Source organism: Echinops telfairi, unplaced genomic scaffold, assembly GCF_000313985.2.
Source record: "Echinops telfairi isolate 266 unplaced genomic scaffold, ASM31398v2 ScPeMD7_7458;HRSCAF=8496, whole genome shotgun sequence".
NCBI classification, from domain to species: Eukaryota; Metazoa; Chordata; class Mammalia; order Afrosoricida; family Tenrecidae; genus Echinops; species Echinops telfairi.
The window spans coordinates 37895928-37910919 of record NW_022111358.1 but is presented as its reverse complement, the minus strand read 5'-3'; the positions used below and the strand labels follow the sequence as shown (position 1 = coordinate 37910919).

General features: G+C 43.0%; 1 protein-coding gene across 1 annotated transcript in view; it reads right to left on the bottom strand.

The window, feature by feature from the left end:
• The window catches only part of CEP112 (centrosomal protein 112), a 462158-nt gene that overhangs the window by 406124 nt on the left and 41042 nt on the right, over positions 1-14992 (bottom strand). The window contains exons 8-9 of the mRNA XM_045299484.1: positions 4144-4191; positions 3808-3885 (exon numbers count right to left, since the gene is read on the bottom strand). Coding sequence (XP_045155419.1) covers positions 3808-3885; positions 4144-4191 — 126 coding nt within the window. The remainder of the gene's footprint in view (positions 1-3807; positions 3886-4143; positions 4192-14992) is intronic.

Genomic DNA, 14992 nt, shown 5'->3' with positions numbered 1-14992 from the left:
TGGTGGAGGTGGAGGTGGTGGTAGTGGTGGTGGTAGGTGTCGTCAAGTCAGCTGCGACTAAGAGCAATGCCATGTACAACCGAACAGAATAAGGGCCCAGTCCTGAGCCACCCTCAGAATTGTGATGTCTGAGCCCACTGTAGGCACTGTGTCCACGCATTCGACGGAGGAGTATTTCTTCCTTTTCACTGACCCTCTACTTACCAAGAATGATGTCCTTCTCCAGTGGCTCGCCCTCCTAATAACGTGTCCACAGTGAGACAAAATCCGACCAGTCTTACTGCTAAGCATTCTGGTTGTACTTCTTCCAAGACAGATGTGTTTGTTCCACTGGCCATCCAAGATACTTCCACTATTCTTTGCCAACAGCATAATCCAAATACACAAATTGTTCTGCAGTCTTCAGTATTCATTGTCCAGTGTTTGTGTGTGTATAAGGTGACTGAAAATACCATGGTGTGGCCCAGGTGCACCTTAGTCCTCAAAGTAACATCTTTGCTCTTTGAGATTTTAAAGAGGTCTTTTGCAGCAGTTTTGGCCAATGCCAAACATCATTTGATTTCTTCACTGCTGCTTCAATAGACATTGACCATAGATCCATGAACCCACAACATGAAACATGAAACCCATAACAATTTCAATCTTTTCTCTATTTTGTCATGATGCTGTCAATTGGTCCAGTTGTGAGGATTTGGATTTTCTTTACATTGAGGTATAATATATACTGAAGGCTATCGTCTTTGATCTTCATCAGTAGGGACTCCAAATCCTCTTCACTTTCTACAAGCAATTTCAACAAGCAACCTGAATATTGCAGGTTGTTAATAAGCCTTCCTCTGATTCTGACTCTGAGCTCTTCTTCATGCATTTCAGCCTCTTGGATTATTTTATCTGCTCAGCACACGGATTGCGTTTGTATGGGAAAAGGATACAACCCTGATGCACACCTTCCCTGATTTTAAACCATACACTATCCATTTATTCTTTCAACCATTGCCTCGGGTATGTACAGGGTCTGCATGGGCACAGTTAGTGTTGTGGAATCCCCATTCTTAGCAATAATATCCATATTTTCTTCTAATTCAGACAGCTGAATGCTTTTGCATAGTAGTCAATAAAACACAAGTAAACACCTTTTTGGTATTCTCTACTTGAAGCCAAAATCCATTTGATGTCAGCAATGAAATCCTCCATTCCACGTGCTTTTCCGACCCCAGATTTCCTGGCAAGTCTATAGGAAGGAGTAAGGCTATGACTGGCTTTGTCTGTGGCAACATTTTACTTGCATATGACACTAATCATATGATCCAATAAGGGCCACATTCGGCTGGGTCAGCTGCCTTTGGAATAGGCATGGACAATGAATCTCTTCCAGCCAGTAGGCCAGGTAGATGTCTTCTAAATTTCTTGGCAAAGATAAGTTAGGGATTCCAACATGCATCCTCTTGTTGAAACTTTTCGATGGGTACTGTCAAATCCTGGGCCCTTGTTTCACTAATGTCTTCGTGCAATTTGAACTTCTTTCTTGGTCCCTCAGTTCTTGGTCCTGTGCTCGCTCTGGAAATGGCTGGAAGTCAGCCAAGTCTCGTTTATGACAGTGACCCAGTGTATTCCTCCCATCTTCTTTTTCACGCTTCCTGCATCATTCACTATTTTGGCCACAGAAAACTTCAGTGTTGGAACTCAAGATTTGAATATTTTCTTCACTTTAGTTTCTTTCTATGGTGTTTTTCCCCCCTACTCCTAACTCCATAGCCCATGATTTTAACCAATAAATAATAAAACCAAAACGAAATTCACTGCCATAGAGTTGATGCCAACCATCACTATGGAACAGGGAAGAACTGCCTGGTGAGTTTCTGACACGGTCACTCTTTAAGGGAGTCGAAAGGCCCATCTTTCTCCCAAGGCGCAGCCGGTGGTTTCCAGCTGTAGACGTGGCAGGTCGCGGCCCAATGCGTGACCACTACTCTCTCTTTGATAATTCTACTTTAGAATGGCAAAAGAAGGGTATGTTATTGATTAGCAATAGTATAACCTGATTTAGCAGATCCATTTAAACAGATAGTAACAAATGGCAAAATTAAGAACACAGTTTTCATTTTTAGATTTCTAATGTAATCATTTTCGATCACATCACATGGATAACCACAGTGTTTCATCAATGTCAAAAGCAAAATAATAATAATAATAATGATTTTTAAACTTACCAGTACAATTCAAAATTTAAAGCAAATTATCATTTGACTAATGAATCCCCACAGAGTCAAAGGCATGTTTATAGACTACAAAAATCCTTATTATGATCCTGTAAAGCAAGCATGCTTGCATTTAAATGAGGAAATTGAAGCTCAGAAAGGTTAATTACCATATATACTCGTGTGTAAGCCTAGTTTTTCAGCACATTTTTAATGCAGTTTTTGTGGTACAATTAGGTGCCTTGGCTGATATTCAGGTCGACTTCTACTCGAGTATATACGGTATGTGGCCATTTTTACACAGCTATTATGTAAAGCAATCCAGATGTAAACTCTGGCATTCCTGACTTCAAGTCTGGAGTCCTGGTGGCACAGTGGTTACTCTGCTAACTACAAGGTCAGCAGTCGGAACCAACCAGCTGCTCCATAGAAGAAAGACGGGGCTTTCAACTCCTGTAAAGAGAGAAACCCACAGGGGCAGTTCAACTCTGCCCTATATAGAGTCCCTACGAGTTGCCACAGACTCAGTCAATGGCAGTGAAAGAGAGGGAGAGAGATTTCCTGACTCCATGGAGCCCTGAGGGCAAGTGGCTAAGTTAGCAGTTCAAATGCACAAGATGCACCAACAGTGAACGATGTGGCAGTCTGCTCTGGGTCTTGAGAACCACACAGGGCAGTTCTACACTGTTCTCTAGGGTGACTGTGAGCTGGGTCCAACCTGTCAGCAATGGGTTTGGTTTAGGTTTTCATTTGTGACACCACAGCTTACAGCCTTCACCTATAAACAACACAGCCTCTTTGCTGTTTTTGTTGTTGTTGTTAGGCGCCATCAAGTCGGCTTTGACCCATGACCTGATGCACAACAGAACCAAATGCTGCACGGTCCTGCACCAGCCTCACAATTGTTCCTATGCCCGAACCCATTGACGTAGCCAGTGTGCCAGCCTATCTCCTTCAGAGCTTTCCTCTTTTTTTTGCTGCCCTTCCACTTTCCCAACCATGACGTCCTTCTCCGGACTCGTCTCTCCACCACTTGTCTGTCAGTCTGTGGTGGCTTGTGGGTTGCTGGGATGCTGGAAGCTATATCACTGGTTTTTCCAGTGCCAGCATGGTCACACAACGTGAACAGGTTTCAGCAGAGCTCCCAGACCAAGAACAGACAACAAAGAAGCACTTGGCTCCCCGCTTCGGAGGAAGAAGCCCCTGGAAGCCTTATGCGTAACCTGGAAGCACAGCCTATTTAGTCCTTCTATTTTCTAGTGGCCAAAGATAGTACTTGGTTATGTTACTAAGTTTGGTTTAGCAAATCCGTTTAAATACGAAGACCAACAGATAATAACAATCGTGGCACTAGAAAGATTAGATTGCAAATAAGTTGATCGAAAGGGGGAAAATTAAGCCTTTAATGAAAAAACAGATGCTGTATCTTTGTCCCCTGTCTAGTGAGAATAAAGTTGGGACATACAAGATGGAAGAGAGATGGTAAAAAATAGAAAAAAACTGGCTTTCTTTCATTATTAATTTTACGAGGACCGGAAACCTCACGTTATACAAAAAAGGTTAAGCATTGTGTTAACAATTATATACAGCAGAAACATCGTGGTCCTACCTCTTTCTCATGCATTCGAGAGAGTAAAGGGTCTTCGTGAAAACTGCTGGATTTTCTCAAGCTGAATTTGGGGCTCATCTGTTGAATAAAATGAACAACCCTTTAATGCCTTTGCAAGACTCCTCGAGCCTCAGCCCAAAGTGAAAATCTCAAAGCCCATGCCAAAAGGGAGGGACACTGTAGAGAAAGGGAACTGTTCACGTCCAGGTGGTTAGTTTTCAAACAACTATTAGGCTTCATCATATGAGTCTATCTTATTTTCTGTCAAGACTTCCTGATTTTTTTTTTAAATACCCGTCCCTATAAAAAAAAGTCAAGTGAATGTGTCTCACCTACCAGAGCAACTGGGACAGGCTTCTGTCTCAGATACCGTGGATTTTCTATCTGAAATTTAAAAAATAAGACAGGTTTTATTAATTCTAAATGATTGCTGGATAAAATATAAAATTAAACTGTTATACACGGCCATTTTCCCTTTTTATACTCATAAATAGCCAGTTGATTCTTTTTTATTTATGCACTTAACTTTGTATTGTGACTTGGTGCGAGTTTACAGAACAAAATGGTTTTGAGTCCACAATCACACACACTGTTCTGGGACATTGGTTGCAACCCCATGAAGTAAGGGCACTCTTTTTCCATTTCCTCCTTGGGCTTGCTGTTCCCATCAGTCTTTCTTGTTTATCCCTTCCTGACTTCTGAGCCTTATCCTTTGGCAAGTGCTGCCCCTTTCATCTCTTATTGGGGATTATTTTCCAAGGAGTACATACCTCCCTGGTGCTACTGTTCACCTTACAGACCTATCATTTGGCTGAAAGTGGAGTCGTGGGTTCAAGTTCAGTCACAGGTTTGAAGGGTGTCTAACAGTCCAGAGCCTCCAGTCTATGAGACAAGGAAGACTCTGGGTTTTGTCTCACGCTTTTCCTGCTCCACCCAAGACACCTCCTAGCATGAGCCCTTTCAGAGTGGCCAGCAATGGTAACGAGTTACTCCCTAGTCCTTCTGCTGTGAGCGGGGTGGATGCTGGGCTTCACCTGGCACATTAGTCATTCGGACTGCTTCTTGGGGCCTTTCTCTTAACTCTGCTTTGTTCCAGATGGAGAAAAAACAATAGTTGTGCCTTGGCTGACTGCTCACAAGCTTTGAAGATCCCCACTGCTACTCATCAAAGTAGGATGCAGAACATTGTCTTTGTGAACTGCCTTATGCCAGTGGACCCTGGTGGTCCCTACAGTCGAGCCCCTAGGCCTAGCAATGTGTTCCAGTGTCTGGTTATGCCAAAGGCATTTTCATAACTTTGTCCCTGATTGTTGTACTATATTTGTGGATATATTGGCAGCATAGTCAATAATTCCAAAATGGAGTTAAATGGAGTTAAAAGGTAATGCAGGGGGAAATGGAGTTAAAAGGTAATGCAGTTCAGGGGAAAATGGAGTTAAACGGTAATGCAGTTTTTTCATGAACTTGTGAAGTCCTCTAGTATGTAGTAAGATCACCAATAAAATCTACACATATTTATGGGTCTAGCACCACTTATCTTCATTACCCGTTCGGCATGTGCATCTACGTACAAATGCACTCGTGACTGCAGGATGGTGCGTGCAGCAGTGGTTACCTTTGCTGCCCTGAACACATGTGCTCCTCCCAGTGACTGCCTTCGTCTTGATCATTTTGTGCTGTCCCCCCCCCCCCCTTATCGTACATTGTCTTTTCTGTCACCCTCTCGCTGGTGACTTACTCCCCTTTCCCCTCCTAATCCTGGTAAGAGACCCTCAAAGGGTGGCTTCTGACCTTGTGTTAGCCCTCTCTGGACTTTTTGACAGTCGTGGCCTCTTGCAATATCCGTCTCTTGGAGATTAAGTCAATATCCCTAAAGTTCCTCTAGGTTCCTCCATGTGCCGAGGCGTTCCAAAGATCTGTTGCTCTTCTTCAGTGTTAGGTAGTCTTCCCCTGCGTGTCGGAGCCAGGCCTGGTTTTCTCCTTCACCTGTAGAGGGGCACTTGCAGCGTTCCCGTTTACTGTTGTGAACGAAGCTGCTATGACATCACTAGAAGAGAGGCGCTTCCAAAGGCTACTGGAAAAATGGAATTAGAGATAATCTCATTTTCCCACAAACTTTTAGAAGGCCCTGTCCCCCTGACCTTCCATCTGTGTGTGTCACAGCTCTTATTTCTCTAGGACACACACCTATTCGGTAGATGGCAGGCGTAGTGACATTTCCGTTTCCAGTCATTTAAAGACGCACCGTCTCAGTGTGCATGGTGACTGTGCCACTTCCAAGTGTCGCCAGCCATGTATGGCAGTTCCGATCTCCCCACACACTTACTGGCATATGTGATGGTTCGGTTTTTGTAACTTTGCTGTGAATACTGGAAGGAGATGGTAGCTCACTGTCGCTTTGATTTGATTTCCCTAGTGGCTGATGATGGTGAGCATTTCTTCATGTTTGTCGGCCGCCCAAATGCCTTCTTGGGTGAAGTATCTATCCATCTCCTCAGTCCATTTCTTCATTGGAGAGTTTTTTTCGTTGCTGCAATTTTCTTTCTCTCTCTCTCTTTGTTAAATCATTTTATTGGGGCTCTTCCAGCTCTTATCACAATCCTTGCATCCATCCATTGTGTCGAGCACATCTGTACATATGTTGCCATCATCATTCTCAAAACATTTTCTTGGTGTCTGCTCATTTTCCCTCCCTCCATCATGAACCCTTGATAATTTATAGATTATTGTTTTTTTCATGTCTTACACCGCATGCTGTCTCCCTATTGCTTGTCCCCCTAGGAGGGGGTTATATGTCGATCATTATGATCAGCTTCCCCTTGCTCCCCCTACCTTCCCTTACCCTCCTGGTATTCCTACTCTCATTACTGGTCCTGAGGGGTTTATCTGTTCTAGATTCCCTGTGTTTTGAGCTCTGATCTGTACGTGTGCGTGCTCTGGTCTAGCCAGATTTGTAAGGTAGAACTGGGGTCATGATAGTTGGGAGGAAGAAGCATTAAAGAATTAGAGGAAAGTTGTATGTTTCATCGGTGCTATACTGCACCCTAACTGACTCGTCTCTTCCTTGTGACCCTTCTGTAAGGGGGTGTCCAATTGTCTACAGATGGGCTTTGGGTCTCCACTCTGCACTCCCCCTCATTCACACTGATATGATTTTTTTCATTTTGGGGCTTAGATGCCTGATACCTGATCCCATCAATACCTCATGATCACAGAAGCTGGTGTGCTTCTTCCATGTGGGCTTTGTTGCTTCTCAGCTAGATGGCTGCTTGTTTATCTTCAGGCCTGTAAGACCTGAGATGCTATATCTTTTGATAGCCAGGCACCATCAGCTTTCTTCACCACATTTGCTTATGCACCTGCTTTGTCTTCAGCAATCAGGTCGGGAAGGTGAGCACCACAGAATGCTGGGATATTAGAACAAAGTGTTCATGCACTGAGGGAGTACTTGAGTAGAAGCCCAATGTCCGTCTGCTACCTTAATACTTTACATACATATATGTCATAGATCTATTTCCCTATCATTATATAAATATATTTACATAGGTACATGCTGGTATTTAGACCTCTATAAATGTCCTTTGGCTGGCTCCTAGTTCTTTCATCTATTTCTGTTTACTTTCCTCTTGTCCCATGATCATGTTCGACCTTCATTTGGGTTTCAGTAACTCCTCTCAGCTACATTGCACTTGATCAAGCCCCACCAGGCATCCTACGCCCTCTTCACCATCAATTTTAGATCCTTTGTCATTCCCTTATCCCTGGGTGTGTTGGCACCCCCTTTCCTTTCCCCTGCCTCCCTCTCTCCCATGTCCCCCCAGAACCATTGGCCCTATTGTTTTCTCCTCCGGGTTGTTTATCCCTCCTATCTTGTCTAGATAGAAAGGTAAAAACAATAATAAACACAAAAACAAAACAACAAAAAAGCCTATAAATAGTTCCAGGTCTGTCTCTTGACCTTTATGAGTGTTTTCTAGTCGAGTCTGATGGGGTGTCATACCCTGGCCCCCAAAGTCTGTTTTAGGTATTCCTCAGGACTTCATTGCTTTGCTCCCCTTGCTATTCTGTTGCATGCCCTTAGTGCTTCGACCCAGTGTGGGTGGGGTCAGATTGGGAACAATTCCCACACTGTGTCTCCAGTGCTGCCATTTTCTATAAATTTTGTCTTTGTAAAAAATGTTAGGAATATATGACCCACATGTCTTAAGATGTCATTCATTTATTTAGACAAGTGTTGTGTTTTTATGGGTTCCCTAAATGTAAGGAGTGCTGGTGGGTTAATGGGTTAAATGTTGAGCTGCTAACCACAAGGTTGGCAGTTCAAACCCACCAGCATTCCATGGGGAGAAAGGGTGATGCTATTTGCTCTTATAAAGACTTATAGTCCTGGAATTCCACAGGAACAGTTCTACCCTGTCTTGCATGGTCCTGATGACTTGGATACGGCTTGAGGGCAGTGGGTTTGGTGCTGGGTGTTGGTTCTGGGATGTAAAACATCGGCTCCTCTGTATGCATAAACCTAACTTTATGCCCCTCTCACTGTCTTAATTGTTCATCTGCATCTTCCACTATTTCCTACCTCACATTTTATGCCTCCAGAATCCTGAACAATGTATATTAACCAGAAGACAATCAATTCTCTGATATCTGTCTGCCTTTTTACGGTGCTCTGTCCCTCTAACCTCCACATGCTCCTACTCACCCTGCAGGCCTCAGTTTAATGAGTAAGTCCTAGGTTTATGTGATGGATGAAACCTTCAACTTCCGTAGCAGAAACAGTACGAACATCAGCAACAAACGTTCCTGTAACTTCAGATAAAAAGAAGACCACAGCCAGGAAGAATCAAGTCAAGAAAAGAGCAATAAGCACAACAGGAACTGATCAAATTCAGGAAATAAATGAGACAAAAGAATCAGGCAAATACCATCAAAACGGTGAAGACCAAAGCCAGCATTGTCCAAAGGAGATGAAGATAAAAACGAAGTAACAGCTGGAGACACCGAATCTTGACCCGGAATTAAAATCAGGAAAATAAAATGGAAATAAAAATATATTTAAAAGGAATCAAAGAGAAATTGATTTTTTAAAAGAAAGAAAGCATGCAATAAGGATCCAATGGATGTACAGTGAGATTCCCAGGAGAGGAAAATCAAATACAATGGACTACTGTACACATTATTAAAGAAAACGTTTTTTTAATACAAGAAGACCTGAATCAGTATACTGATACTTCCCACTGTTTACTCTAGGACCTGGAACTATCAACTCTGAAGCACAGTCACTATTTTTAGGATAATTAAAAACACTTTTGGACTACCAGGAAAAAGAAGTATTTTCCATAAAATAAACTAAATAGAAACGCCACACAAAGGGGATATCAGTGGTCACCCAGTACCGTCGAGTTGAATTCTACTCATAGTGGCCCTATGGAGGGCCAAGTGAAACTGCTCCGTGAGGTCTCTGAGGCTGTCAATCTTTGAGGGTGCAGTCAGCCTCGTCTTTCTCCCACAGAGCGACTGGTGGGTTGAAACTAGCCTTAAGGTTAACAGCGCAACATGTAAATCACTATTTCACCAAAACAAACAAACAAACCAAGCTTACTGCCATTGAGCCAATGCTGACTCACAGCAACCCTGCAGGACAGGACAGCACTGCTCCCATGAGTTTCAGGCTGTAATTCTGTGTGGAGTAGAAAGGCCAGTCTTTCTCCCTTACAGCGGCTGTGGTTTAGAACTGTTGACCTGTGGTTAGCAGCCCAATGTGTAACCGCTATGCCACCAAGGCTCCTTTCACAGAGAACCTTTAGGACGCTGTAGAACTGCTCTTGTGAGTTCGGAGCCGGTAAATTTTACAGGAAGAGAAAACCTCCTATTTCTCCACAAGAAAGAACAGTTCCCCAAAAAAGGAGACATATTCAGTACAATAGTGGCTCAGCAAGAGAGAAGGCCTTCAACAAGATGAACGGACACAATGGTTGCGATAACGGACTCAAGCATATAGCAACCGCTGTGAGGGTGGCACAGGATGGGCACTATTTCATTCCACTGTATCGAGGGCTGCAGCAACTTGCTAGCACCAAGCAGCAACAGATACATGAGGAGTCCTAGTGACGCAGTGGTTAGCGCATTTCCTTACCAAGCAAAGGGTGGGTAGTTTGAAGCCACCGGTCATTCTGCACGAGAACGATGTGGCAGTCTACTTCTGTAACTAGCACAGCCTGGGAAATCATATGGGCAGTTCTACAATGCCATACAGAATCACCAGGTGTTAGAACAACTCAGTGGCAACAGCTTAAGTGCATGCATACACCAACTCTTTACAAAGTCATCCAGCAAGAAGCAAAGTGCACTCAAATCTTTTCATTGGCAGGTACAGATACGGAAGGTGAATAAGCAGTCTCTATTTTTGGAACAGACAGAAACAGCACAGAAATCAAGTTCTTTAAAGACCCACATATTATCCGTGAGTCAAGATTCTAAATCATGATGCAAAATTAAATATCAGGGAGGAAGTAAGGTAAGAGGAAGTAGAATTATCTAAGATGCTCAAGCTCTAATTAAGTTTTCATTTTAACCCCAAAAGCCAAGACGGTCATCTGTAATGTATTCTGACCCAGCTTTTCATTTATAAGCAGGGTATAAAATATTGGTTGAGCTAATTACAACGTAGCATTTCAACTATGCAGACGTAACTGCTATTTCATCCACTTCATCTTTCCAGGCCAGTAAGCACAGCAAATAATGGCTCCTTCTGTCATCATAAATCTCTCCTCCCAAGCTGACTGTCCTCATTCGGAGAAGCAGCAAGGGGCACTGCCCAACTCTGTTGCTGCTGCTGCCATTCGTGTTTATAAGACATTGAGCTTGCCTCACCGCCACTTTTCACATGTAATGGAAATTATTCATAGCAAAGCATGTTCTTGAGTCTGCTTGGAGGAAATAAGCAATCCAGTTTCTGATTTCTAAGAGTAGCCACATGTGCTTTGAAGTAAACTGCTCCCACTTTATAATCAACTAGTAGCATGGGCTTGCAGCAATCTATAAACTGTCCTACCATTTGCTTTATTCATGCTCGTTTACAAAACGCCTTGTTCTCTCCTAATACCTCAAAGAAGAGTACCACAATAAAGACGGCCTGAGTTAGTTTATTGTGCCAACCTGGCCGGTAAACACATGTGGGGTTAACTGAAGGGCGGAGAGATAAAAGGCTCGGTGAGTCTTGCCTTTCTAGTTCTTGGGTCTCTTGCTTTGTGATGGTCGGGCCAGGGTGCAGCTGCCTTAGCCAGTTCCCTGCTTCAGCTTGCAAGGCTGACTTCCTGCAAGACATCCCCAAGGAGAAGCCACATGGACCTACCCCGATGCAGCCCTGGGGGCTGGTGCAGCCATGTGGAGACCCCTGCCAGCGCTGAGATGCTTACACATTCACTGACTCGGCTTTCCTCCTGCAGTCAGCATTGTTATGTCTGTTTTGTGAGATGGAGGAGGACTTTGTGGATTGGTGTTGGACATATGGGTTAATGGGTTAATGTTGGACTTGTGGGCTTGGGTAGCACTGGGCTGGGATATTTTCTTGATGCGCACTTAACCTTTACATAAAACTCTCTCTTATACATGAGTTTCTGTGGATTTGTTTCTCTAAAGCACCCAGACTAGCACATGGCCCAAAATGGAAGATTAAAAAAAAAAAAAGCACTCCTGTGAAACATGGAAGCCAAACCAAATATTATAATGAAAGCAACGCCAAAAACTATTCTGCTCCAATAGCATAAATACATCACACAATGTAGTATATCTGGTTTAAGAAGCAAACAGAATCACAATAAAGAACTATACAGTGACTAAAGGAGGCATAAATATGGATATGTAAATGCTCTCTAAGAAGCATGAATTTTGATATCTTTTGTTTCTTTCTTATTTGGTTGGTTGTAACTAGTTTTGTTGGTTTGTGATTGCAGTAATTTTTCCAAATTACTTAGGACTTAGTTAAAGTGACATAAGCAAATCGCCCTTACAGACAACTGTGGTACATGGGGTCGCTGAGTCAGAACGGACTCCACCGTACCTAACAACAGATCAATACTGATCAAATACCGAGCCACAGGACGTGTTGGACTGCAACCACAAGGCCAGTGGTTCAAATTCACAAGCCAGGCTGCAGGAGAAAGTTGAAGCCATCTGCTCCCTTACAGATTGATAGCCTTGGAAATGCTGTGTCGGGCCACTGTGAGTCAGAATCAACTTGATGGCAGTGGGTTAGATCAAGTCAGGTTATGTTCCCAGAAAAATAAAAAGTATTTTTAATTTGACACTTCAGCCATCTTCGAGAATTGATCATTATCAAGCAATAGGTTACTAGCAACAAAACTAAAATAAATGGTTTAAGTCACAGCATCCATCCGTCAGAAAACATGCCAAATCTCTCTCCATATCATAAAATAAATCCAATACCTCACATCAAATCCATCATGCCACAAATTGGGGTTTTAACTCAATATTTTGGAAATAACACGACCAATGGAGGATTCATTAATTTACAACAACTTCACTAGTAAAATATATATGTAAACACTGTCCCTTGGCACAGGGAAAGTAAAAATCAGCCACGGGAACAGAACTGAAATGTGCATGCACTGTCACCTGATTGACATCTGATATTGCAATGTATTAGGGAAGGAATGGACTTTTCAACATGTGGTCCTGTGTGGTAGTTACATAATCTGGTGTCAACTTGATGCTTAAGAGTGAAGGGATGGAGTTTAGCTGCGAATCAGGTCTCAGCTTGATGACCTCATTTCGGAGGCACTATGGAGGTTAACAGCTCACTGGAGGCGGGGCACACAGATACTCTCTCCTGTATATTCCTGATGAAAAGACACATGGAGCTATCCTTGAGCCCTGGAGCTAGAGGAGCCATGTGGAGCCCCACGCCAGCACTAAAATGCTTATACTGCCAATGGATCCACAAGACTTTCCACCCACTGGCCTGTGATCTTCTTGCATTCAGGGTCATTGCATATGTTTCATGAGTCTGAAGAGGAATTTATAGGTTGGTATTGGACGTATGGGCTAATGTCGGACTTAGAGACTTGATCTGGACTGGGTTGGGATGTTTTCTTAATGTACAAGCTCTTTGACATAAAGTTCTCTCGTACACACATGAATGTCTCTGAATTTGTTTCTCTAGTCAACCCAGACTAACACAATGTGTCTGACCTCTTGTGCCTCGAGAGGTAGAAAATTAATGTTTATTTTTTGTTCTTTATAGACACCCGGGAGACATGTTATGTTAGTCTGGAAAAATTTCCAGTATCTTTTAATTTAATGTTTCCATGAATTTTTGTAGGGCCTCCATATATATATATATATATATATATAATCTCCATAGAGTTTGTATATCTAAATGAGAAGGGTAAAATAAAGTTTCCAAAACATATACATAAAACGTCTTCAGAATCTTCAGATAGTCAAGAGATGTCTTAAGCAGGGCACACAATAGCCCACACACTCTCACTATTCTTGTGTTTCAATAGATTTTCTTGACAAAATAAATGTTTCATTTGTTGTGTGTCCTGAAGACAATGTTCAGAAACATTGAAGTGTGTGTGTATGTATGTGGTTCTTAAAGACTTTTCACTAATTACGCTTGTTTCGTTGGAGAGCTGATCTATGCAGCCCGACACACTGTCATCCCAGAAATAGACACCCCCACCCTACTTTTGTAACAGGTATTTCCCGCCATAAATTTCTCTCTGACAGCTGCTTTGAGGAGCCCTGTGGTATGGTGGTCACATGTTGGGCTGCTAACTGCAAGGCCTGTAGTCTGGAGCAAGCATCCCTCCACAGGAGAAAGCCCAGTCCTTCTAGCCCTGTGCAAACCCACAGGGGCAGTTCCACCCTGTCCTATACGGTTGCTGAGTCAAAATCGACTGGATGGTAGTGACTTTACCGTTACACCTGCTTTTCTATGGCCCACAAATTGTGACATGTTAGTATTTCATTTTAACTCAGTTCAAAATATTTTCTAGTTTCCTGAAGATTTCCTCTTCTACCCATCAGTTATTTTGAAATAGTTGGTTTAATCTCTAAATTCGGTGGATGTTCCAAAGAATGCTAATGATTTCTGGTTTAATTCTTGCAGGCCCACAGATCATAATTCTCGCATGATGAGAGAACATGTTTGAAGCACTGGAAAAATGTTGGTGTTTTTAATTGGAAAGAATGTTGATGTTGCTTAATCGTTTGGGAAGTCAATCAACTCGGTTTAGGCAGATCACAAAGTCGGTCCTTCTATTTTTATTTTTTTAACAAAAATTAGAAAGTTGGCGCTCTAGAGCATGAACAATGGTCACGATGTCAGTTCCTAGGTCAAAGCTTTTCTGTGCCACGTTGGGCTGGCCCTTCACAGGCAGCTCTCAAGGAATGGTTTCCCACAGCCAAACCCAACCACGCCTATCAAGTCAATTCTGACTCACAGAAACTCGGTAAAGGATTCTGAGGCTGTAGATCTTTACAGGAGTTGACAGTCTCATCTTTCCCCCTCAAAGCAGCTGGCAGAACCACTGACTTGTGATTAGCAGCCCAACCAAGCCACAGTGCCACCAAGGCTCCAAGGGTAGGCTAGTCTGGGACAAGGGAGATGGATTATATTAGGGCATAGTTCTCAAAGCCTTTGCTAGTCTTCTTGGGTACGTTCTACACAGGTACACCTTGGGGGAAAACTGGGGCTGTTGTTGTTTCATACACAGAATTAGAGATCCTGTCTTTAAAATGTTCCATGGTGACACTGTGGGGGAAGGATTGGACTGTTCCTCATAGTTGGCAGTTCAAGCCCACCAGATACTCTGCAAGAGAAAGATGAGGCTCAATATTTCTGTACAGATTTACAACCTCAGTGACTCTACATAGGATCACTGTGAGTCAGACTGTACACGATGGCAGGGGGGATTGGTCTGGCTTCGTTGTAATATTTCAAGCCCTCTTAGAACAGCTAGCCTCCAAGTCACTACCGTCTAGAAAGTCATGCTGTGACCTATGCTTCCCCACCACCACCCCCCACTATCATGATCCCAATTCTACCTTAGAAATCTGGCTGGACCAGAGTATGTACACTGGTACAGATAAGAACTGGAAACACAGGGAATCCAGGACAGATGATCCCTTCAGGACCAGTGGTGACAGTGGCGAT